Source organism: Jaculus jaculus, chromosome 3 (genome assembly GCF_020740685.1).
Source record: "Jaculus jaculus isolate mJacJac1 chromosome 3, mJacJac1.mat.Y.cur, whole genome shotgun sequence".
Taxonomy (NCBI): Eukaryota; Metazoa; Chordata; class Mammalia; order Rodentia; family Dipodidae; genus Jaculus; species Jaculus jaculus.
This window is the reverse complement of record NC_059104.1, coordinates 69,885,391-69,909,510: the sequence shown is the minus strand read 5'-3', so window position 1 is coordinate 69,909,510 and position 24,120 is coordinate 69,885,391. Positions and strand designations below refer to the sequence as shown.

The following is a 24,120-nucleotide window of genomic DNA, read 5'->3' as shown; positions in this document are numbered from 1 at the left end:
AGCGGCGGGAGCGCTCGCGGTGAAGTTAAAAAGCTTCCGCTCGCCGCCGCCTGGAACCTCAGAACGCAGTAAAGACAGGCAGGAACGCGCCTCGTTTAAAGAAGGACCAGGCCCGGACGGACCCGGGATGTTTCGGTCCAGAAAGACACCGAGAGCACAGTAAGACTGCTCCTTAGTCGTCCCGGGCCATACAGACCTCGCTGGGTAGCTGCTTCGTGACCCGGAATCCTGCTTCGCCAGCGCCCCGCCGGTGTCCGGCTGGCCCAGGCTCTCCCTCTTGCGCGTCTGAGGTGAATTGGAGGGAGCCAGAGCCGGCGCGCTCGGGTTTATGCCCACGAGAAAATGCGAGCTTCTCCTGTTGAGCCTGCTGGGAACTTTTAAGCACCAAGTTTCATGTTTCCTTTGGAGATCTGGGAGCAGGAAAGGTCGGCAGAAGCTGCGAGAGGAGCCCCTGGCAGGAACTGGCTGCCGGGCCGGGCGGGCCGAGGCGCAGACAAAGGCCGCCGCGGCGCTGGCGACGGCGATGGCGGGCAACGGCTCGCTGTGCGCCCACGACGACTCCTTCAAGTACTCGCTGTACGGGTGCGTGTTCAGCACGGTGTTCGTGCTCGGCCTCATCGCCAACTGCGTGGCCATATACATCTTCTTCTGCGCCCTCAAAGTGCGCAACGAGACCACGACATACATGGTTAATCTGGCCATGTCAGACTTGCTTTTCGTTTTTACTTTACCTTTCCGGATTTTCTACTTTGCGACGCGGAATTGGCCATTTGGAGATTTGCTCTGTAAGATTTCGGTAATGCTGTTTTATACCAACATGTATGGGAGCATTCTGTTCTTGACCTGTATTAGTGTAGATCGGTTTCTGGCAATCGTCTACCCATTTAAATCCAAGACTCTAAGAACCAAACGAAATGCAAAGATTGTTTGCATTGCTGTATGGTTCACGGTGATGGGAGGAAGTGCACCCGCAGTATTTTTTCAATCCACCCACTCTCAGGGTAACAGTACCTCAGAAGCCTGCTTTGAGAACTTCCCAGCAGCCACATGGAAAACCTATCTCTCTAGGATTGTAATTTTCATCGAAATAGTGGGTTTTTTTATTCCTCTAATTTTGAATGTAACTTGTTCTAGTTTGGTGCTAAGAACCTTAAATAAACCTGTTACATTAAGTAGAAGCAAAATAAACAAAACTAAGATTTTAAAAATGATTTTTGTACATTTGGTCATATTCTGCTTTTGTTTTGTGCCTTACAATGTCAATCTGATTTTGTATTCTCTTATGAGAACACAAACATTTGTCAACTGTTCTGCAGTGGCAGTAGTAAGGACAATGTACCCCATCACTCTCTGCATTGCTGTTTCCAACTGTTGCTTTGACCCCATAGTTTACTACTTTACTTCAGACACAATTCAGAACTCAATCAAATTGAAAAACTGGTCTGTTAGAAGGAGTGACTCCAGATTCTCTGAAGTTCAGGGCTCAGAGAATTTTATTCAGCATAACCTTCAGACCTTAAAAAGCAAGATATTTGACAGTGAATCTACAATATAAGCTGCCTGAACTAAAACCACTGGGACAACACCTCCAAGTTCCTTCAACTATGATGTGTCCTACTGGAAAAACTATTCACCTCAAAAAGAAAACACATGGACATTTTGATGTTTTTAAAGATTTGAATTCAATGTGTTAAACATTAAAATATATTCTACCCTTGTATGCATTCCATTTTATATTCGTGAACCGTATCGTGTTCTTCATTAAAAAAGTGGTAATTTGAAATCTAAAAGCAATTAAGTTTTTAACTTAGTTCACACTAGAGGGTTTAAGTTATATTTCACTAAACATATTTTGCTTCTATTTCATTTTAAGTTAAAACCATTAATCATCTTTCTTAAGCTGTAAACAGAATAATTTAAGTCAATTATTTTTAAGTATTTACACCAAATAGCCCTAAATGTAGTCTGTGTAATAATGACATGCTAACACTGTTTGAAGATCTTGAACTTTTGAGTATTATATTACTTAAGGGTTTAGTCTTTGTAGGGTAATTCACTTAAAAAAAAGTGAATGCTGAATATATATTTTCAAATTACTATTCTGATTTATTTTTTGAATACAACAACAAATTTCAAAATGGTATATGCTATAAAAATTAAGAATTAAACTAATAATATTTTGCTTAAGTAAGTTATTTTAAAGTAAAATATTACCATCAGTATATTTTTAAAGTGGAACAAAGAATTTGAATACTGAGTATGTTAGGTTCAAAACCCAATGACAAGGCCAGTGAAATGTAGTGCTTTGTATTTAGAAAGTGATACATAGCTGAAATATTTTTACCTTCCCTCTCCTGAACATTTTAGGTAAAATATTAAATAGTTGAAAAAATTATTTCAAGTGAGCAAACTATGTTAACCTACCAAAATTATTAAGGAAGGTCACAGTTACATAGAAAGCAAGAGGCCTAAAAGACCAAATAACTAAACACAATTATATTTTGTTTCACAAAACAAGATGTGGCTTTGAGCTAGATTTAGAAAAGTACCAACTACATGAAAAATTTTATTTGTCAATATATCCTCTCTTCAAACTTAAGCAGTTTTCTGAGAAAAAGCACATGTAATTGAAATCAGCATTCAGACTATACTTTCTTTCCCCCACTTAATCCTTCAAGTCTTAAATAGCATTTGGACATAATTTTTAAGATTTAAATTTCATTTTTATTGTTCTTTGGGTTTGGCTGCAATCATAATATTTACTAAGTTAGGTAAATTTCTTTGCAATAAAATAAATGATGGAGATTTTCATTTAGAGACTCATGGTTTCCTAAAAGTAAAACTAAAGGAAAACACATTCTTAACAACAAACTAGCAAAGAAATTAAGCATATCCCAAGACAGGTGTATGTATTATGTATGAATACATGCACACATTATATCTACACATGGTGTAGAAGTTGGGGATTTAGCACAGTGGATGGGCACTTTGCCTAGCAAGTGCAAAGCCCTGGGTTTAGTCCTCAGCACCAGAAGGAAAAAAAAAAAATAAATAAACAAAACCATATAAAGTTTCCTGTATTTAGTCATATGTCAGAAAAGAGTACATTTAGCAACTCACAGTACTGATCAAGAAGACAATGGTGCATAGTTCTACTAAGAATGAGATTTCTCAGGACATTCCCTGCTTAAAAATACATGAGAGCCAGGCCTGGTGGCTTTAATCCCAGCACTCAGGAGGTGAAAATAGGAGGATCATCATGAGTTCAAGGCCACACTGAAACTACATAGTGAATTCCAGGTCAGCCTGAGCTAGTGAGACCCTGCCTCATAAAACAGAACAAAACAAACAAACAAAAAACATGAGTATGGGGCTATAAGATATGGTGTTCTGGTTAAAGGTGCTTGCTTGCAAAGGTCCAGGCTCAGGTTTTACTTCCCAGAACCCACATAAAACCAGATGCACAAAGTGGCACATGTGTCTGGAGTTAGTCTGCAGTGGCAGGAGGCCTTGGAACACCCATTTTCTCTTTCTCTTTCTACTTTCTCAAACAAATGAGAAAATAAATATTTCTTTTAAAAGTAAAACTCCAGCTAGATCACAAAGCAAGAATATTACTTTAAATTACTAGGAAAATAGTTTTCAGAAGGTTGACAGCACTAGGCTCAGAAGAGCTCTTATTGCTCTCTTGTGAACAGGACACATGCATCACACAATTTAGAAGAATCTTCATAAACAATCCAAAGCAGATAGCAAGTCTTAGTTTTCTCATCTACAAGTTCAAATACTGGGAAACAAGTCAGAATCATATCCAGATAATGATTCTGCTTTCCATCATCAAGCTCCCACTAATCTTGGGCTATAAGAGGGTCTACATCCTTTAAATTCTCTCTAAATTAATAATGGTTATCCCATTTAAAGGGTGTTGACTTCAGTCTTTGTTGGAGACTCTGTTTCACTTTTTCAGATAGGAGCTAGTCCTAAGGAGATAAATAAGTCAGTACATTCCACCCTGGCCCCAGATGAAACCAGTGAATCTGACATCAGCACAAGGGTGAAGGAGATAGACACTAAGGACACTCAACACCTACCAAACCAGAGATCCAGAGACTCCTAAGTGCCCATCACTGAAGTAGACTTAAAATGCACCCAACATGGCTCAGGGAATTTTATGGAAGAGGGAGTGGAAAGATTGTTAGAGCTACAAGTTGGGACAATTTGCACAGAGACATTGCCTCTCTCCCCCCATAATGCATGACCCACAATCCCCATGGGGTGGACCTGCATCCCTGATGAGGAAGGCCTCTTCAGAAAAGGGACAGGGAGGCGGGAAGGGGTGGTGCTAACATGTGTTCTTTACATACTAAATATATCCATATCTAATAAAAATTATAAGTTCAAATACTAAGGGCAAAGGATATAGCTCAGTGTTAAAATGTCTACCTAGCAAGGGCCTGGGTTTGATTCCTAATACTACCAGCACCCAAAAATAACCTTCAAATACTGAGTAAATCTTACCTCTATGAACAAAAAGTATCAGAAGAAAATTAAAAGTTATTTATTAGTGTTATTTATTTCAAAAATTTTCCTTTGGTAAGAAAGCCTGTATTAATATTAAAACATTAAGGATTTTACTTTTTATTACCTTAAAAGGATAGTACCACCTCCACCTTCATGAAAGAGTACATGATGTAACCAATTCCAATTTTCTCATATTGCTTTCATTCAAAGAAACAGTAATACTTGAAACTTTTTTCAACACCTGAACAGTACTCTTAGAAATAAGCTTAGAAGTAACTTTTTTTGAGAAAACACTGATTACATAACTGGCTTATAAAATATATGTGCTGTACAGAAAAATAAAGGAAATATTACAGAGCTATCAGCAACCCTTAATATTTACATTCAAATACTGAAAGTAAACTGAAAATGTAAATTTTAATTATTAATCTTGGTCTTTCAAGAAATTTGCTACTCAGGTGAGAAATAAAAAAATGGAGCAAAGTTTAAGATCTCAACTAAGAAACATCTGATTTAGGAATGATAGTAATAAGTCTAAAACTAAAGTCTTGCAATTTTGTGCCCTGATGAACTTTTTCTTTCGTCAGTCAGTATATTAAATTACTAATGCCTAGAAGGATCTTTACCAGCACTCAGACTTTTTAAATGTTTGCATGTTACCCCATTTCCAGATGACACAAATGAAGGAAGATGTGACCTAGTATTCTTAGCGGTAAGTGAATTTTATGTTTAGCTGTGGCTGAAATCTCAAAGTAATCCTGCTTTTGAAAGCTCTTTCTAAACTAGCCTGAGAGTATAACCACTCTACAACTGCCTTTCACAGGGGGCAAGTTTCAGATTCATAAGGATCAGTCTGGATTACATGGCTGTAGAACACATTTAAGTTGATAATTACTTAATAACTTACAATATTTTACAGACATCAACACACAACTCCTAAGATTACTAAGTTTTGAACCTCTATTTTATAATATGAATTTACTGTCTGATTGTTTCATAAATGAAAACTAACAGGACAGATAATTAAAGAATAAGAAATTAATTATGAGAAAACATCTCTAGCTAATATTTTAGACCCACAGGCTACACAGTCCTATCACAACTGTAACAATCAGTAAGGTGGATATGCTCTAATAAAACATTATTTACAATAACAGTTGGTAGGCCCGGGGGCTGTATATTCCATAGTCAAAAGACTAAAACTAAGGAAGATTATAGAGAGAGATAAAAAAATAAAACAAAGAAAAAACACCAAGCTCGTCAATAATATTAGTACCTAGTACATGACTAATCTTATTAATTACCTGTTAAACAAGCACACCTCAAAATCCTGTTAAGAGTAACATGTCTCCAGAGAAGTTCCTTTTTAGAGATGGCTCTGGAGGTTGAGGAGACTTAAGTCTCATTAAAGTGCTAAAAACAAGAGACTTTTGAGACCTTAATGCTATAAGAGTCATTCTAACATGCCCTCCAAGGCTTAGGGAGCAGAAAGAAGGTAAGAGCCAAAGGGTGGGGACACTATCCTTCTGAAATGAAGTGACTGGTATATTTATGATCCCACAGCGGATACTGCGACCTCTACAAGACCTGCACATTTCTGAGCCCACCAACTTCTGAGACAGATGATGGAGGAGGCAAAAAGAAAAAAGAAGACATCAAAACAGAAGAAGGAATACTTGGAAAGAAGATGAAGTTCAGTGGAATGGAAGGTGGGTAAAGACAAAGAGGATAATAGGAGGGTATTATGATCAAATTATACTATGTCCATATATTAAAATTCTCGATTAAAAAAAAAAAAGAAGACAAGTCCTTTCCAGGACTCTCCTACAGGTAGTATAAGTAGTTAAGTCATTTAATCTCACACATTGACCTCTTCATCTTTAGCTTTGATCTAAGTAAGATATAAAGCTCATTCCATAGTCTATGACCTATGATTCTCATTCCATCACTTTGGCCTTTCATCCATTCCCTCTTCTTAAAATCCACTGTCAACACTATGTCCATGCTATGTTCTGAAGACTGTAATTACCTCTCAACCAGCTTGCTGCTAACTTTCTTCCCTTCACCCCATAGGACAGATTAACCAGATTCCTCTATTAAGTCACTACTTTACACCTGTCATTTAATGTCCACTTTAAAAACTGTCAAGATTCTTCATTGATGAGGAAAGGTAAAGGCCACTTTTTAAAAATTTTTTTAAAATGTGGCCATGACCTACTTGTATTTTATACTTGTTTGTTTTCTGCTTCCCAAATAAGACATTCACTTTCAGTCTAATCCAATACTTCATTTTCTTTACTCTGGACATTAAGTACAACACATGTTACTGTTTATGCTCCATCTGAATAGCCCTCTCAGTCCATCTGAATCGCTCCTCTCTGAATAGCCTTCTTCAGTCACATACATGGTATTTATACAGGTCTTACTATGTTGCCTGGGTAGTACTTAGGATGCCTGTACCAGTAGTTTCATGCTTTCTTAGATGCTAGGATTTCTCCTTTCTTGGGTTGCTTTTTAATTTTTTTAAGTGTATTCACTAGCACTTTCATTTCAATACAGGCAATCAAGAGACAAACATACTGAGTCCCTATATATTCAAAAAGTACTTTTGTTCTGTTTTACAATGTAAATCACATTTTAAAAAATTATGTTATCAAATACCCAAAATTGGGCTGAGGAGACGGGTCAGTGGTACAAAATTTGCTTTCCTAGGTTCATTACTCCAGTACCCACTTAAAGCCAGATACACAAAGTGACACATGATTCTGAACTTTTATTTGCAATGAAAATTGGCCCTCCTGTGCTCAGTTCCTTCCCTCCCTCCTATCTATATTTCTTGGTCATCTATCTTTCTCTCTCACAAATAAATAAATAAAAATATGCAGTGCTCATAATGAGAACCACAATGCTAACTTGTATCCCCCCAACACAAATAACTTTGGAAGCTTTTATAATTCTTTCATTATCTTAACTCTGTCTTTTTACCAGACTGTATCAGTACTCAGGCATGCCATATAAAGGGAAAGAAGAAGAGGAGGGAAAGGGAAAGAGAAAAGAAGAAAAGGAAAAGGAAGAAGAAGGGGAAGGAAAAAGAAAAGAGTAACTGTGCAATATAGTCATACTATTTAAAATTTTTTTCCTAAAGCTAAAAAAAGGGAGAAAGTTTTCATCAAAACAAAAGAATCAACTTTAACTAAAGTATATTTTCCCAACTAAGTTTGCCAATTATTGTTAGTTCATATTACAATAGACATAAAGACTCACATTAACATTTTTTATTTTAAAAACTATGAACTTTATTGAATTACATGAGTATAAAATGTCCACAATGGACAAAAATTTAGGCTTTCAGAAAAAAAAAAAGAATAATTGGTACATAGAAGAAGTAGTTCATTTAAATAAAAATAACTACTAAAGACAGCTCTAAAATTAAGCACCTTGACTCATATTGCACATGTAACTTTTACTCATGGACCAAATAACTGGCCTCAGAATTGTTGGGCAAAAACTGCTATACTTTATTGTCTAAGACTTCATAATAGAAACAGAGGTAAATACATATAATTCTATAAGATTTTAGGTACAAGAGAAGAAAGAGCACAGGCACATGTCAAAAGAAGAAAACAACATATATAGTTTCTCTTCAAGACACTGTAGCATTGTCCTAGAGAAATAATTACAAAATTCAGGACACAAATTTAAATTGTTACAACAAAATTTACCGGTGTCCATCCCTCAGGTCATTCATCCCTCATCTGAACTTAGCATGCAAAAGTTTATTTTCAGAGTAGCCTGTTAAATATATTGGATCAAATAAATTTGGTAGCAGTCTAAAAGTATTAAAATTGTTCAATACTCAGAAAGATAATGAGAAATATACTTTCAAGAACAAATAGAATCTAAGTATTCTTATGTTCATGTTTATTTGTGACATATATTATTGTCATGTTGTGATTTTACTTTTCTTATTTCAATACTCAGAATAAGAAAACCTAAGTAACAATACTTAACTTAAAAATTAGAATTACGTAATATGCAAATGAAAATTTACACAAATTATCTTAAAATAATATAAACAGTATAATAAAAATGACTAGGTGTTGTAACTCCAAAATTGGAAAAAAATACTGATTTATGTGAGTTTTCTTGGAGCATAATAAAGAAAGAGATTATATAACTTATGTTAATATATAATCTTTTTATCTTTTCAAATATTTTATTAACATTTTCCAAAATTATAAAAAATATCCCATGGTAACACCCTTCCTCCCCCCTGCCCCACACTTTCCTCTTTGAAATTCCATTCTCCATCATATTACCTCCCCATCTCAATCATTGTACTTACATATATACAATATCAACCTATAAAGTAGCCTCCTCCCTTCCTTTCTCTTCACTTTATATATCATTTTAACATACTGGCCTCTGCTACTAAGTATTTTCATTCTCACACAGAAGTCCAATCATCTGTACCTAGGATCCACATATGAGGGAGAACATGTGGCACTTGGCTTTCTGAGCCTGGGTTACCTCACTTAGTATAATCCTTTCCAGATCCATCCATTTTTCTGCAAATTTCATTAACTTCATTTTTCTTTACCGCTGAGTAGAATTCCATTGTATAAATGTGCCACATCTTCATTATCCACTCATTGGTTGAGGGACATCTAGGCTGGTTCCATTTCCCAGCTACTATAAATTGAGCAGCAATAATCATGGTTGAGCACTTACTTCTAAGGAAATGAAATGAGTCCTTAGGATATATGCCTAGGAGTGCTATACCTGGGACATATGGAAGATCGATCTTTAGCTGTTTTAGGAACCTCCACACTGATTTCCACAAATGCTGGACCAGACTGCATTCCCACCAGCAGTATAGAAGGGTTCCTCTTTATCCACATCCCCGCCAATATTTATAATCATTTGTTTTCATGATGGTAGCCAATCAGACAGGAGTGAGATGGAATCTCAATATAGTTTTAATCTGCATTTCTCTGATGACTAGTGATGTAGAACATTTTTTTAGATGCTTATATGCCATTCATATTTCTCCCTTTGAGAATGCTCTATTTAGTTCATAGCCCATTTTTTGATTAGCTTGTTTGATTCCTTATTATATACCTTTTTGAGTTCTTTGTATATCCTAGATATTAATCCTCTATCAGATATATAGCTGGCAAAGATTTTTTCCCATCCTGTAGATTGCCTCTTTGCTTTTCTCACTGTGTCCTTTGCAGTGCAAAATCTTTGTAATTTCATGAGGTCCCAGTGATTAATCTGTGGTTTTATTGCCTGAGCAATTGGGGGTGTATTCAGAAAGTCTTCGCCAAGACCAATAGGTTGAAGGGTTTCCCCTAATTTTTCCTCTAGCAGTTTCAGAGATTCAGGTCTGATGTTAAGGTCTTTAATCCATTTGGACTTAATTCTTGTGCATGGAGAGAGAGAAAAATCTATTTTCATTCTTCTACAGATATATATCCAGTTCTCCCAACACCATTTGCTAAAGAGGCTGTCTTTTCTCCAATGAGTGTTTTTGGCATTTTTATCAAATATCAGGTGGCTATAGCAAACTGGACTTACATTTGGGTCCTGTAATCTGTTCCACTGATCTACATGTCTGTTTTCGTAACAGGACAATGCTGTTTTTATTACTATGGCCTCTGTAATATAGGTTAAAATTAAGTATGGTGATAACACCAGCCTTATTTTTGTTGCTCAGTATTATTTTAGATATTCTAGTATTTTTGTGATTCCAAAAGAATTTTTGGATTGTGTTTTCTATTTCCATGAAGAATGCCTTAGGAATTTGATAGGGACTGCATTAAATGTGTAGATTGCTTTTGGTAAGTTTGCTATTTTCACAATATTGATTCTTCCAATCCAGGAACAAGGGATATTTCTCCACTTTCTAGTGTCTTCTGCAATTTCTCGCTTCAATGTTTTAAAGTTCTCCTTGTCGGGATTCTTTACTTCCTTCCTTAGGTTTATTCAAAGGTACTTTATTTTTTTGATGCAATTGTGAATGGGATTGATTCTCTGATTTCATCCTCTGTGTGTTTGTTGTTAGCATATAGGAAGGCTACTGATTTCTGTGTATTCATTTTGTATCCTCCTACATAGCTGTAGGTTTTGATCAGCTCTAACAGTTTGCTAGCAGAGTCTTTAGGGTCCTTTATATATAGAATCATATCATCTACAAATAATGATAACTTGATCTCTTCCTTTCCAATTTGTATCCCTTTTATGTGTGTCTCTTGCCTTATTGCTATGGCTAAGACTTCCAAAACTATATTAAATAGAAGTGGGGACAGTGGACACCCTTGTCTTGTTCCTGATTTTAGTGGAAAAGCTTCCAGTTTTTCCCCATTTAGTAATATGTTGGCTGTAGGCTTGTCATAAATAGCCTTTATTATATTGAGATATGTTCCTTCTATTCCCAGTCTCTGTAGGACTTTTATCATGAAGGGATGTTGGATTTTGTCAAATGCTTTCTCTGCATCTAATGAGATGATCATGTGATTTTTGTCCTTCAACCCGTTTATGTAATGTATTACGTTTATAGATTTGCGTATGTTGAGCCATCCCTGCATCTCTGGGATAAAGCCTACTTGGTCAGGGTAAATGATCTTTTTGGTATACTCTTGTATTCTGTTTGCCAATATTTTGTTGAGAATTTTTTGCCTCTAGTTCATGAGGGAGATTGGTCTGTAATTTTCTTTTTTTGTTCTATCTTTGCCTGGTTTTGGTATCAGGATAATGCTAGCTTCGTAGAAGGAGTTTGGTAGAATTCCTTCTTTTTCTATTTCCTGGAAAAGCTTAAGAAGCAATGGTGTTAGTGCTTCTCTAAAGATCTGGGCTTTTTTTAGTTGGGAGATTATTGATAAATGTTCAGATCTCCATGTTTGCTACAGGTCTATTAAAGTGATTAGTCTCATCTTGATTTAATTTAGGTAGGTCACATAAATCAAGGAAATCATCCATTTCTTTCAGATTTCCATACTTTGTGGAATAAATGCTTTTATAGTATGTCCCTATGATTTTTTGAATTTCTCTGGAATCTGTTGTGATGTTACCTTTTTCATCTCTGATTTCATTAATTTGTGTCTCTTCTCTCTCTGTTTTGGTCAGATTTGCTAAGGGTATATCAATCTTCTTTATTCTGTCAAAGAACCAACTCTTTGTTTCATTAACTCTTTGGATTTTCTTTTTTTTGTTTCTATTTCATTAATTTCTGCCCTAATCTTTATGATTTCTTCCTGTCTACTGATTTTTGGTTTGCCTTGTTCTTCTTTTTCCAAGCCTTTTAGGTGAATCATTAGGTCATTTACTTGCAACCTTTCTAATTTCTTAATGTAGGCACTTAGGGCTATAAATGTACCTCTTAGAACTGCCTTCAATGTGTCCCCTAGATTTTGATATGCTATGTTCTCATTATCATTTGACTCTATAAATTTTTTGATTTCCTTCTTGATTTCAGCATTGACCCATTCATCATTTAGTAGTGTATTCTTTAGTTTCCACGATTTTGTGTATGCTCTATAGCCTTTCTTGCTACTGATTGGTAGTTTAATTCCATTGTGGTCAGATACGATGCAAGGAATTATTTCAATTTTCCTGAATTTGTTAAGATTTGCTTTGTGTCCTAATATATGGTCTATTTTACAGAATGTTACATGTGCTGCTGAAAAGAACTTACATTCTGCAGCCTTTGGATGAAATGTCCTGTATATATCTGTTAGGTCCATTCCTTCTATGACCTCATTTAGTCCAGATGCCTCTCTATTTTTTCCATGGATGACCTGTCAATTGATGAGAGTGGGGTGTTAACGTCCCACCACTGTGTTTGGTGTTATCTGTGACCTTATTTTTATATTGTTTGTATGGTGAATTTGGGAGTCCCCATGTTAGGTGCATATATGTTTAGGATTGTAATGGCCTCCTGTTGGAGTGTGGCCTTAATCAACATAAAGTAACCTTCCTTATCTTTCTTGACTAACGTTGGACTGAAGTCTACCTTGTCAGATATTAGGAGAGCAACCCCTCCTTGTTTTCTAGGCCGATTTGCTTGAAACACCGTTTTCCAACCTTTCACCTATGATGTCTATCCTTTGTAGAAAGGTGAGTTTCTTGGAGACAACAAATTGTAGGATCCTGCTTTTTAACCCAGTCTGCAAACCTATGACTTTTGGTTGGGGCATTGAGCCTGTTGATATTAAGAGATATTATTGAAAGGTGTGCATTTATGTTTACCTTTTTTGTGTGTGTGGTTCTGGTTCTACCTTTGCTCTCTTGGTTTAACTAGTGTTTGAGTATTGCTTGTTTTTTTCAGGTTCCTTATATGTGTGCTTTTCCTTTTCTTCAGTATGGAGGATTCTATCAAGTATTTTCTGTAGAGCTGGTTTTGTCTTCAAATACGCCTTTAACCTGCTTTTGTCATGGAATGTCTTTATTTCTCTGTCTATTTGAATGGATAGCTTTGCAGGATAAAGTAACCTTGGTTGACAGTTGTTATCTTTCACAACTTGGAATACATCACTCCAAGCCCTTCTGGCTTTTAAAGTTTGTGTTGAATAATCTGCTGTGATCCTGATGGGCTTGCTTTTGTAGGTAACTTCATTTTTCTCTCTAACTGCTTTCAATATTTTTTCTTTGGTTTGTGTGTGTTGTAGTTTGATTATGATATGGCGAGGAGAGGTTCTTTCCAGGTTTTGTCTGGCTGGGGTTCTAAAGGCTTCCTGTATCTGCATTGGCACCTCTTTCCCAATTTGGGGGAAGTTTTCTTCTATGATTGTGTTGAAGACGCCTACTATGTCTTTGGAGTGGAATTCTTCTCCTTCTACTATGCCCTGAATTCTTATATTTGAACTTTTCATAGTGTCCGGAATATCTTGAAATTCCCACTCATTTTTGTATAAGTTTGTCTTTCTCTTTGTTGGACTGTATTAGATCTGCCACCTGGTCTTCTAGCTTAGATATTCTGTCCTCTCCTTCATCCATTCTACTGGTGAGGTTTTCTACAGAGTTTTTTATTTCATTAACTGTGTTCTTCATTGCTAGTAATTCTGACTGTTTTTTCTTTATTATTTCTATTTCCTTATTTATGTCTTGTATTGTCTTCTTTATTTCATTAAATTGATGTCCTATGTCTTCTTTGATTTCCTCTTTGATTCCTTTGATTTCCTCTTTCATTCCTTTGATTTGTTCTTTGACTTCTTTGTACATATTTACAATCATTCTTTTGAAATCTTTCTCAGGCATTTCCTCTAACTCGTTCTCACTGGAGGTCATTTTTGATGCATTAATACTTTTAGGTGGATTTCTATTGTCTTGCTTTTTAGTGTTTCTTGTGTTATAATGTATATACTTTTGCATCATGGGTTAAGTTAATGCTTGGATTTTCTAGCTCGCTGGGTATTCTGAGCTGTATCAAATGATTTGATGTTATATATCTTCAGGGTAGGAGCTTAAGGTGTTAGGTGTGGCTCTTAAGACTCTCAGAGTATCTACAAAGGTGTTCTTAGGGGTTGAGTTTCCCCGCTATGTATTCAAGTAGGCTGAGTGTAATAAAATACAGGTAGATTCTAAAATTTAACTAAACACTGTACACATTCAATAAAAACAGCACTGAGTACTTATCCAAGAGTAGTTATTATAACAACCAGATCCTCTATTAACGAGGTTAAGATTTCTTGTCTGTTGAGGGATCCAATTCAGCTTGTGACCAAGTGACATCCTTCCCTGATGCAATTCCAGTTACGTTGGATGATTTTGGTCTCAGTCAGTTGCTCACTGGGTCATTGGGTTGCTGTTCTGACTTCGGGAGCTTGGCAGTCACTTTTCCTGTGGGGCAAACCAACCCTGGCTACTGTGGCCCTGAAGTAATGGCACCCCCCACTGCTGGAACCACTACTTCTGCTGCTGAAGCTGCCACCGCTGCTGCTAAAGCTGCCACTGCTGGGTCCACTGCTGCTGCTGAGGCTGCTGCTCCTGAATCCACTGCTGCTATAGCTGCCACTGCTGGAGCCACCGCTGTTGCCGCTGAAGCTGTTGCTGCTGCCTTTGAAGCTGCTGCTGCTGGATCTGCCGGTGCTGCCACTACTAGATCCGCCGCTGTTGGGGCCTCTGTTGCTGGTGCCACAGCCGCTGGTGTTGCTGCCAGACTCTGCTCCTGCTTGGGTCCCGCTGTTCACTCAATTTCACGTGGCCAGATCCCGGGACCACTGCTCTGTCCGCAGGAGCTGGGCACAGGCGCTGGGGGAGGGGAGGGAGCCGCAGCTGCTCTAGTTCTCTCACTGTTTCACGTGTCCTTCTACCTTCTGATCTGCTCCTCCATTGTTCACTGCCACTCTCCCTTCACATTTCTTCAGTTGCGGGGAGCTCCTGTGTGAGTGGAAGCTCTCCTTACCTGGTTTTTTCTGCAGCTCAAGCCAAGCCTGGCAGCTTTCTGGTGCTGCCACCACCACCATGGTTGTGGTCCTGCTGGGGCCACTTTTGCCAGCCTGTGCAGGCTCTGGACGCTCTGGATCTCTTCCACTTCTCCACTGCCATTTCAATTTCCTATACAACTCACTTTTTAGTAAAAGTGTGTATTTTGCTGAGTTTTTTTGGTCTTTTTCCCACCTAGGCTGCTTTGGTGTGGTGCCTAGGCCGCCATCTAAACCGGAAGTCCTATAATCTTTTTTTTTTTTTTTTTTTTTTTTTTTTTTTTTTTTTGGTTTTGCCAAGGTTGGGAACCAACCAGGGTTCTTTAGCATATAAGACAACTTCTGTACCATTGAGCTACATCCCCAGTACATGGGATTTTGAGATGTTCTCATTGTGTAGCTAAGGCTGGTCTATACTTGAGATTTTCTTGCCTCTGCTATCCAACTACTGAGATTATAGGTATATGCCCCTTGCCCTGGCTGATCTGCTGTATTTTAATATAAAGGTCTTAAAAAAATTAAAGTTTAACAATAATACCCACCAAAATTGGAAAAGGTAGAAAGCAAACCCAGTTACTACCTATTCTACACTTCCTATCAGGCTTTTAATCTTACACTTACAGGAAGACAACAAAAAACACAACAAATACTTCTAATATTTGGTCACTTCTGGCAAAAAAGTAGACCATGTAAAAAACAATCAAATTACCAAAGCATACATACAAGGGCCACAAATATAATTATTGCAGTGACTAAGCTGTGAAGGTTCAGAATTTAAAAATCAGGTCATAAACACTTAGAAAACAAAAATATCAAAAAGATGTCCTATTTTACAATTAACTGTTGTGAGTTCAGATGACTTAAGAACAACTACCTTAGAATAAGTCTAAAATTTTACTAAACAGAGGGATAAGGGTCCCTTACTCTGCAGGAGAAATTGAGAAGCTACACAAACCAAGATAAATGTTTTATAACATATTTATCTGTTTCTTGAACATTCAGAATTCCATCCTCACAATTCTAGTTAAGCTAGAAATAAGTTACCAATAAGAAAAACAATGAAAAGTACAACAGCTCCTAGAGACTGAACAACATGCTATTAAACAATGAATGGGTAGTGGAAGAAATCAAAAGGGAAATTGAAAATATTCTTGAACTGAATGATAATGGCAATGCAATATACCCAAATGTATGGGACACAATGAAGGTAGTCCTAAGGGTAATATTTATAGCACTAATTAACTTCATAACAAAGACAGAAAAATCTCAAATTAGTAACTTAACCATGTACCTAAAGACATTGGAAAAACAAGAACACTCCAACCTTGTTCCAGAAATAAATAATTAAGATCAGAGCAGGAATTAATGAATTGGAAAGAAAGAAACCAATGTAAAAAATAAATGAAATGAAGAGCTGGTTCTTTAAAAAAAAATTACAAAGCCAGGCATGGTGGTGCACGCCTCTAATCCCAGCACTTGGGAGGTAGAGGTAGGAGGATTTCCATGCATTTGACGCCACTCTGAAACAACATAGTGAATGAAAAACCAAAACATAAAAATAAAAATAAATAAACAAACAAGATTTCTAAGCTCCTGGCCGATTTTATGAAAAGAGAAGCCTCAAATAACAAGATTGTAAATGAAGATGGCGAGGGTACAATAGATACCAGTGACTTTTGGAAGAATCATTGGGAAGTATTTCCAAAACTTCTCTCCATAAAATTGGATAACCTGCAAGAAAGAATTCCTAGACATATACTGCCTACCAAAACTATATGCAGAGCAGATAAATTTCCTAAACAAACCTATTATATCCAATGACATTAAAACTATTATTAAAAACTTTCCCCCAAAAAAGTCCAGAACCTGATAGATTCTCAGGCAACTTCTACCAAACCTTCATTGATGAACTGAAACCACTTTTTCTCAAGTTATTTACACAACTGGAAAACAGGGAATTCTCCCAAACTCCCTATATGAAGCCTACATTACTGTAGTACCAAAACCAGACAGACACACAAGAAAATTATAAAACAATATGCCTGATGAACCTAGACAGAAAAATTCTGAAGAAAACCCTCACAAACCAAATTCAACAACACATCAAAAGCATTATTTACCTCAATCAAGCAGGTTTCATCCCAGGGATGTAAGGATGGTTCAATATATGGATATCAATAAACATAATATACCACACAAATAAAAATAAAAAGTTAAATACAAGAACTACATGATCATTTCAGTAGATACAGAGAAGGCTTCTGACAAAGTACAGCCATCACCTCATGAGCAAAATGCTGGAGAGACTAGGGACAGAATGATCATATCCCAACATAACAAAAGCTCTACACAAAGCACTTAAATCCCAAATTATACTAAATGGGGAAAGACTTAAAGAGTTTCCATTAAGATTAGAAACCACCACATCACCACCCCTTGGCAAGGAAAAAGAAAAAAGAAAAGACTGGGAACAAGACATGGATGCTCACTATGACCACTGCCCTTCAACATAGTACTAGAACTCAGCCCAAGCAATAAGATATAAAAAAAGATATAAAAGAGATACAAATCAGAAAGGAAGAAGTCAAATTAATCCTATTTACAGATGACATGGTCCTAGATATAAGTGACTCGAAAGACTCTACCAAAAAACTTCTAAAGGTAATAAATTCCTTCAGCTAAGTGGCAGGATACAAAATCAACATACAAAAATCAGTAGCCTTCCTATATGCCAAAGGCAAATATACAAAGAAATCAGTGAGGCTGTCCCATTTTCAATAGCCACAATAAAATTAAGTATATAGAAATATTACTAACCAAGGAAGTGAATGACCTGTACTATGAAAACATAAAAACACTCAAGAGAGCTGGAGATATGGCTTGTCAGTTAAGGGGCTTGCCTCAGAGGCCTAAAGACACAGGTTTGATTCCCAGTATCCACATAAGCCAGGTGCACATGGTGGTGCATGAGTTGGGAGTTCCTTTACAGTAGCTTGAGATTCTGGTTCGCCCATTCTCTCTCTCTCTCTGTCCCCCACCCCACGGTAATAAATAAATGAAAATTTTAAAAAACACTCAAGGAAGAAATTGAAGAGAAAATGGAAAGACCAGCCATGCTTATGAATAGGCAGAATTAATATTGTAAAAATGGCCATTTCACCAAAAGCAGTATACAGACTCAATACAATATCAATATAAATTCCAGCTTCATACTTCACTTCATACTTTCAGAGATAGAAAAAATAAATCTCAAAATTAATATGGAACTGCAGAAAGCCTTGGATATCCAAACATATCCTCAAAAAAAGAAACACTTCTGGAGGTATTACCATACCCAATTTCAAGTTATACCACACAAAGCCAAAGTAGTAAAAACAGCATGGTGCTGGCAAAAAGACAGACATACAGATCAGTGAAACAGAATGAGGACCCAGCTCCTAGTTCAATTAACTACAGACACTTATCATTAACAAAGGAGCAAACAATGTACACTGGAGAAAAAAAGAGCATTTTCAACAAGTGGTGTTGGCAAAATTGGACAACCACAAGTAGAAAAATGAAACTAGACCCACTCCTCTCACCCTCCACAAAAATCAACTCCAAATGGATGAAGGACCTCAATATAAAACTTGAAAATTTTAAATGACTGGGAGAAAATAAAATGGAGAACTGGGGAAACACTTCCTGAAAAAGTCTGCAGTAGTCCACTCATCCAGTGGGATTTCATGAAAGTAAAAAGCTATTGTACAGACAGCCATACCAAAATTGGAGTCAATAGACTACCCACAGAATGACAGAACATCTTTGCAAGCTATACCACCAACAGAGGCCTAATATCTAGATTCTGTAAATAACTCAAAAAACTAAGCAGTAAGAAATGAAATAATCCAGTCAAAAAATGGGGCAGATAACTGAATAGAAAATTCTCAAAGGAAAATATACAAATAGCCAGTACTCAAAGAAGTGTTCAACATCCTTAGCCACCTGAAAAATGCTAATTAAAACAAATATGAGATTCCATCTAACTCTAATCAGGATGGCAATCATGAATATGCAAATGATGCCAGGCATGGGGGTACATGCCTTTAATTCCAGCACACAGAAAACAGAGATAGGAGGATTGGCCCAAGTTCACAGCCACCCTGAGACTACATAGGGAATTCTAGGTCAGCCTACATTACAGTGAGACCCTACCTCAAAAAACCACAAAAAAAGTTCAAATAATAATAAATGGGGTAAAGATATAAGGAAAGAGGGACCCATTAACTGCTGGTGGGACTATAAACTTGTACAAATACTATAGAAATCAGTATGAAAATTCCTGAAAAAGCTGACCCAGCTATTCCTTGCAAGGTCATTTACTCTAAAGACTCCATTCTTCATTTCACTGATACTTGCTCAACCATGTTTATTTTTGGGCCTTCCAAGGCCCGGACGCAAGGCCTAGTGGAACTTCCTGAGTCTAGCTAAAATTTGACAACCTGCCTCTGGCCAGCTATGACTCAGCAAGATGCCTAATGGCCTCTGACCTGTTACTTCTGCATAGGAGGTGGAATTCACGCGCGCTTAGAACAAATCATTTCAAAAGTCATAGGATACTATTGGCCCTTACCTCTCCCCATCCAAGAATGTCCACCCTCATTCTCAACACTATATAGGCAACTGTTGTAACAATAAAGTGAGTTCCTGCTTTGACGAGACTGCCGGCTTGGTGGTGTGTTCCAGGCTGTTGACACTCACCCTACTCCTCAACCCCTTGGGAAGAACCAGTGGGCCCAGTCCTTCCTCAGCACTACCTGCCAGGGAAGCTTAGTCCTCTGGTGCCTAACGTGGGGCTGCAGGAACCTGGCAGACTGGTGCTCCGTGTGAGGCATTCTCGTTGAGGAGGTCAATCGGTGTGCGTGTGTGGGTGAGTGTATCCTCATAAATTATGAGGCAGCCTTCATATTTAGTGTGCTAAACTTTGCTTCTATAATCTGTACTTGCTTGTCAACATCTCTTCATTCTCTTTCTTTTTCCTTTCCTTTCAGTTTGTTGGCAAGCTGCATCTGCAGCTTTTGTATTTCTGAACGGGTCATACGTCCCTAGTGGACACATCTTGTGGGGAGACCTGGAGGAGTCTCAAGACGTTATTACCCCCTCATTTGCGTGAGGGCTCCAAATCTGCTGGGGAGACCTGCTCCCATCCGCACCATGTTTGGTATCATTGAGCCGTCCCCTAATGACACGGACTCATCTGGCTGTCATGGATCTAAATCTGAACTTAATTCTATAGCATGTTTGCCTATCTTTTGGGTCCTTGTGTTTGTGTTGTACTCATGTGTCTGTGGGTTACTATTGCCCTAAATTTATGGACATTTCTCTCTCGAGTTTATAATATAGGACAGTCTACCAATAAATCCAATTCTGCCTTAGAATCTCACAGGGCACTCCTGAAGAGTAGAGGGCTTGATTTGACCGATAACCAGGCTCGACCGATCTGGGTTTGCCTTCTTAAGCTGGCGCCATGGCTGCCAGAAGGAAACCTCTTTGATTAGGACACTTGGGACAGGGTGAGGCCCTTGTTCATTGGGCACATGTGGAAAAGGGTCAGATACCACCCTTAGGGGCTCCTCCCTATGATCTCGGCCCTTAAGGGCTGCTTCCCTCCAAGGCCAACCAAACAAAACCAAAAGACAGAGGAAAAAGAAAAAGATAGTATACAGCCTTATCCGACTACTCCTCCTGGAGATACAGCTTTAAAAACCCCAGAAAACGGTGGATCCTTATACCCCTCACTTTATCCCTTTGGGAGTGCTCCTTGGCTTTCCAGGGGACCTCCCCCACCCCGTCCATCAACTAATCCTTTCTGGACCCCTTCGGCCCCTCCTTCATATTCAGCCACCAAGCCACCAGAAAATAAAGCTACATTTTTATTTCCTGTCAATCTAAATCCTGGAGGCAATCACCCTGCTGCCTGGCATCTGTGGGAAGCTCAGGACCTTAAGGAGTTTAAAAAGGTGGTCTCAGAGGATGGACCCAACTCTCCTTGGGCTGAGACCCTGTTACAGGGACTTGTCCATCAACCTTGTACAACCCAAGGCTGGAGAAATCTAGTTAGGGCTGTCTTGTCGGGTCCCCTGTACATTAAGCGGTGTGCCTTTTTTAAAGATGAGTGTCATACACAGGCAGAACAAAACCAAAGTCCACAGCCCCCTGTGCCAATAACTTTTGGGATGCTCTCTGGTACCTCTGGTCAATATGCTACAGGCACTCAACAGGCGGCTATCGTGACCTGTATAGGGACCAGGTCAGGGCACTGGGATTGGCGGCATGGAAAAGGCTTGATGAGGGATCCTCTGAACCCCTCCTTATGGATATTACTCAAAAACCATCTGAGGACTTGGCTATATTTATACATAGGGTGGAAAAAAGTCTCCAAAGAAAATTTCCCCCAGGGGCATTATGGGATCAGTTTACTAAAATGTTGGTCTGGGAAGGGATGAGGGCTGATCATCGCCTGGCCTGTGCAGGTCTCAAGGACAACTCCATGAGTAGATGGATTGTAGCTGCCAAGAACGTTGGCACTATCTCCCATCAGGCTAGAGCCATAGCTGCCACCCTTCAGGAAAATAAACAGAGATTTGGCTACTATGATCTGCACATTACAGTTAAATCCTAAAATATCAACATGTTTCGGGTACGGGGATGAGGGCCATTTTAAAAAGGAGTGCCCCAACAAGACAAAGTCTCCAACTTTGGAGGGGATGACCTCTGGGGGAATGACCAACACCCCTCACACCCGCTGCCCTTTGGCATACAGGGAAAGCCTTTAAACTCCTCCCGGGGCTCCCCAATGCCCCGTTAAGTAAGGGGAAAGAGACCATCAAAGCACATTGGACTGTCCCTCTGGTCCCTGGTTTTAGACCCAAAATTACTTTAAATATTGGCAATAAAAGATTCAAAGTTCTCATCGACACTGGAGTGGGCTGAGTGGTCCTGACAAAGGAGGAAGTGACCCCTTCCTGGCAGCTTGTGCCCAGCCCTCCCCTACTGGGAGTTGGCAGGCAATCCACCTCCTGGGAGACTGCCACGTGGTTCCCTTGGACTGACCCAGGTGGGGACAGGGGAGAAGTCTGCCCTCTCATGGAGAATGGGCTCACTGCTAACTTACTGGGGCAAGACATCCTTGGAGATGCTGAGGCTTTCATCACTACTGACCATAAGGCCTTTTATAATGATGTGTTAAATGAAGAAGAATATCAACAACACTTTGAGGAAGGGAGGGAATGCCTTCCCAATTATAGAGATGACCCTTACAACTCAGACAAAAGTACTCCAATGAACACCCCCAATTCTAAGGGCCACTGCCCAACACCCCCCATTTAAAATCCAGGCGATACCAGGGGATTCTATATGGGTTGAGCAGTGGCCTCTCCCTTCATCTAAGTTACACCAACTCCACATACTTATTGATCAACAGTTGGAGGCTGGACATATCCGTCCCTCCACTAGTCCCTGGAACTCTCCTGTCTTTGTCATAAAAAAGCCTAATGGGTCCTGGAGAATTGTACATGATTTAAGGAAGATCAATGAATACATGGTCCCCTTTGGAACCCCCCAGAGGGGACTCCCATGGATCCCAGCTGTTCCCAATATATACCATATTACTATCATTGACATTAAAGATTGCTTCTTCTCTTTCCCTCTCCATCCAGGAGACATGGAAAAATTTACATTCTCTGTACCCGCTATTAATTTTTGTGGCCCAGATAGGAGATTTGTGTGGACTGTCTTACCTCAGGGCATGGCTAATAGCCCACCCATTTGTCAATATTACCTGTCATCCATTTTCTCTTCTCTTATCAATCTCTCCAATACCCTGTTTTATATTTACAGGGATGATATTATTCTTGGGTGCCTAGATTCCTCCACACTCCAGGACCTTTCACACCAATGTCTAACTATCCTTCGTACTCACAGCTTTACCTTAAATATTTTAAATTTTTCTAAAGAAGATAAACAATTATCCCCTTTACAAAAACATTGGTCCTCATCCGTTACCTACAGTTCTATCTGGGTAAGATGGAGGGACCCATTGACTGGGGCCTGGAGAGGACCAGACCCACTCCTCACAGCAGGGAGAGGGTTTGGATGCATCTTCCCTCAAGATGAAAAAAGACCCATTTGGATACAAGCAAGGGACCTCAAATATTTACCCTAACAAGGGACACTGATAATCACCCCTCCAGGGAGTGTTTCACCCCTGAGGATTATTCCTCTGTATTTTCCCCAGAAAAGACTAGAGATGTGGATGCTACCACTCTTCCTGATGCTGGCAATGTTCACTCCACCCAGTGAGGAAGGGTTTGGAAACCCACATGACGCCAGAGCTATCTTGGCCAAACAGATGGGAAAACCTTGTGAATGTCAGGGAGGAACACATAAAAGACTTCCTTTTAACGGATGCTGTTTCTGTGCCAATAGATCGGGAATTGTTCAAGACAAAATCAAAAGACTTCAAGAAAACCTGGAAAAGAGACAGCGGGACCTCCAGGACAACCCACTGTGGATGGGCCTACGTAGCTTCTTACCTTACCTTCTCCCTCTCCTTGGGCCCCTCCTTCTCCTCACTGTCAGGCCTTGTGTAATTAACAAAATTACACAATTCATTCCCCAGCGGCTAGAGGCAATAAAAATCCATCAGGTTGAGATACATTATCACAGGCTGGCAACTCAGGAATTAAGTTCCTCAGATGACCCACTGCCACCTCCTCTGCCCTCCATGTGACCAATAATGGGTAAGATCTCAGACTGACTGAGACAACCTAAGACAGGCTCTGGAGTAGGTTCTTAGTGAGCTAAACACCTGGTACCTAGTGACAGGTAAGATCCCCAGAGGTGGACAACCTAAGACAAGGGCCATGGTGACTAATGCTCTTACAAAACAAAAGGGGGAGATGTTGGGCCTTTAAAGGCCGGGAAGCAAGGCCTAGTGGAACTTCTTGAGTCTAGCTAAAGTTTGGCGATCTGCCTCTGGCCAGCTATGACTCAGCAAGATGCCTAATGGCCTCTGACCTGTTACTTCCACATAGGAGTTGGAATTCCAACGCACACACTTAGAACCAATCATTTCAAAAGTCACAGGATACTATTGGCCCTTACCTCTCCCCCCATCCTAGAATCCCCACCCTCC

General features: G+C 38.9%; 2 protein-coding genes across 4 annotated transcripts in view; one reads left to right on the top strand and one right to left on the bottom strand.

Moving 5' to 3' along the window:
• Rb1 (RB transcriptional corepressor 1) overlaps positions 1 to 24,120 on the bottom strand; it is a 199,842-nt gene that overhangs the window by 57,636 nt on the left and 118,086 nt on the right. The window lies entirely within an intron of this gene.
• Lpar6 (lysophosphatidic acid receptor 6) lies at positions 14 to 23,549 on the top strand. 3 transcript variants are annotated; one of them, XR_006636211.1, is made up of 3 exons: positions 14 to 796; positions 6,085 to 6,230; positions 23,412 to 23,549. XR_006636211.1 is itself a non-coding variant. In XM_012950495.2 (1 exon), the coding sequence occupies exon 1, from the start codon at positions 329 to 331 to the stop codon at positions 1,553 to 1,555; it is 1,227 nt and encodes a 408-aa protein (XP_012805949.2). In that variant the 5' UTR covers positions 14 to 328; the 3' UTR covers positions 1,556 to 1,717. The 3 variants fall into 3 exon arrangements, 1 of the variants encoding a protein (XP_012805949.2); XR_006636212.1 differs by lacking the exon at positions 23,412 to 23,549 and adding an exon at positions 19,976 to 20,112; XM_012950495.2 differs by lacking the exons at positions 6,085 to 6,230; positions 23,412 to 23,549 and having other exon boundaries at positions 14 to 1,717.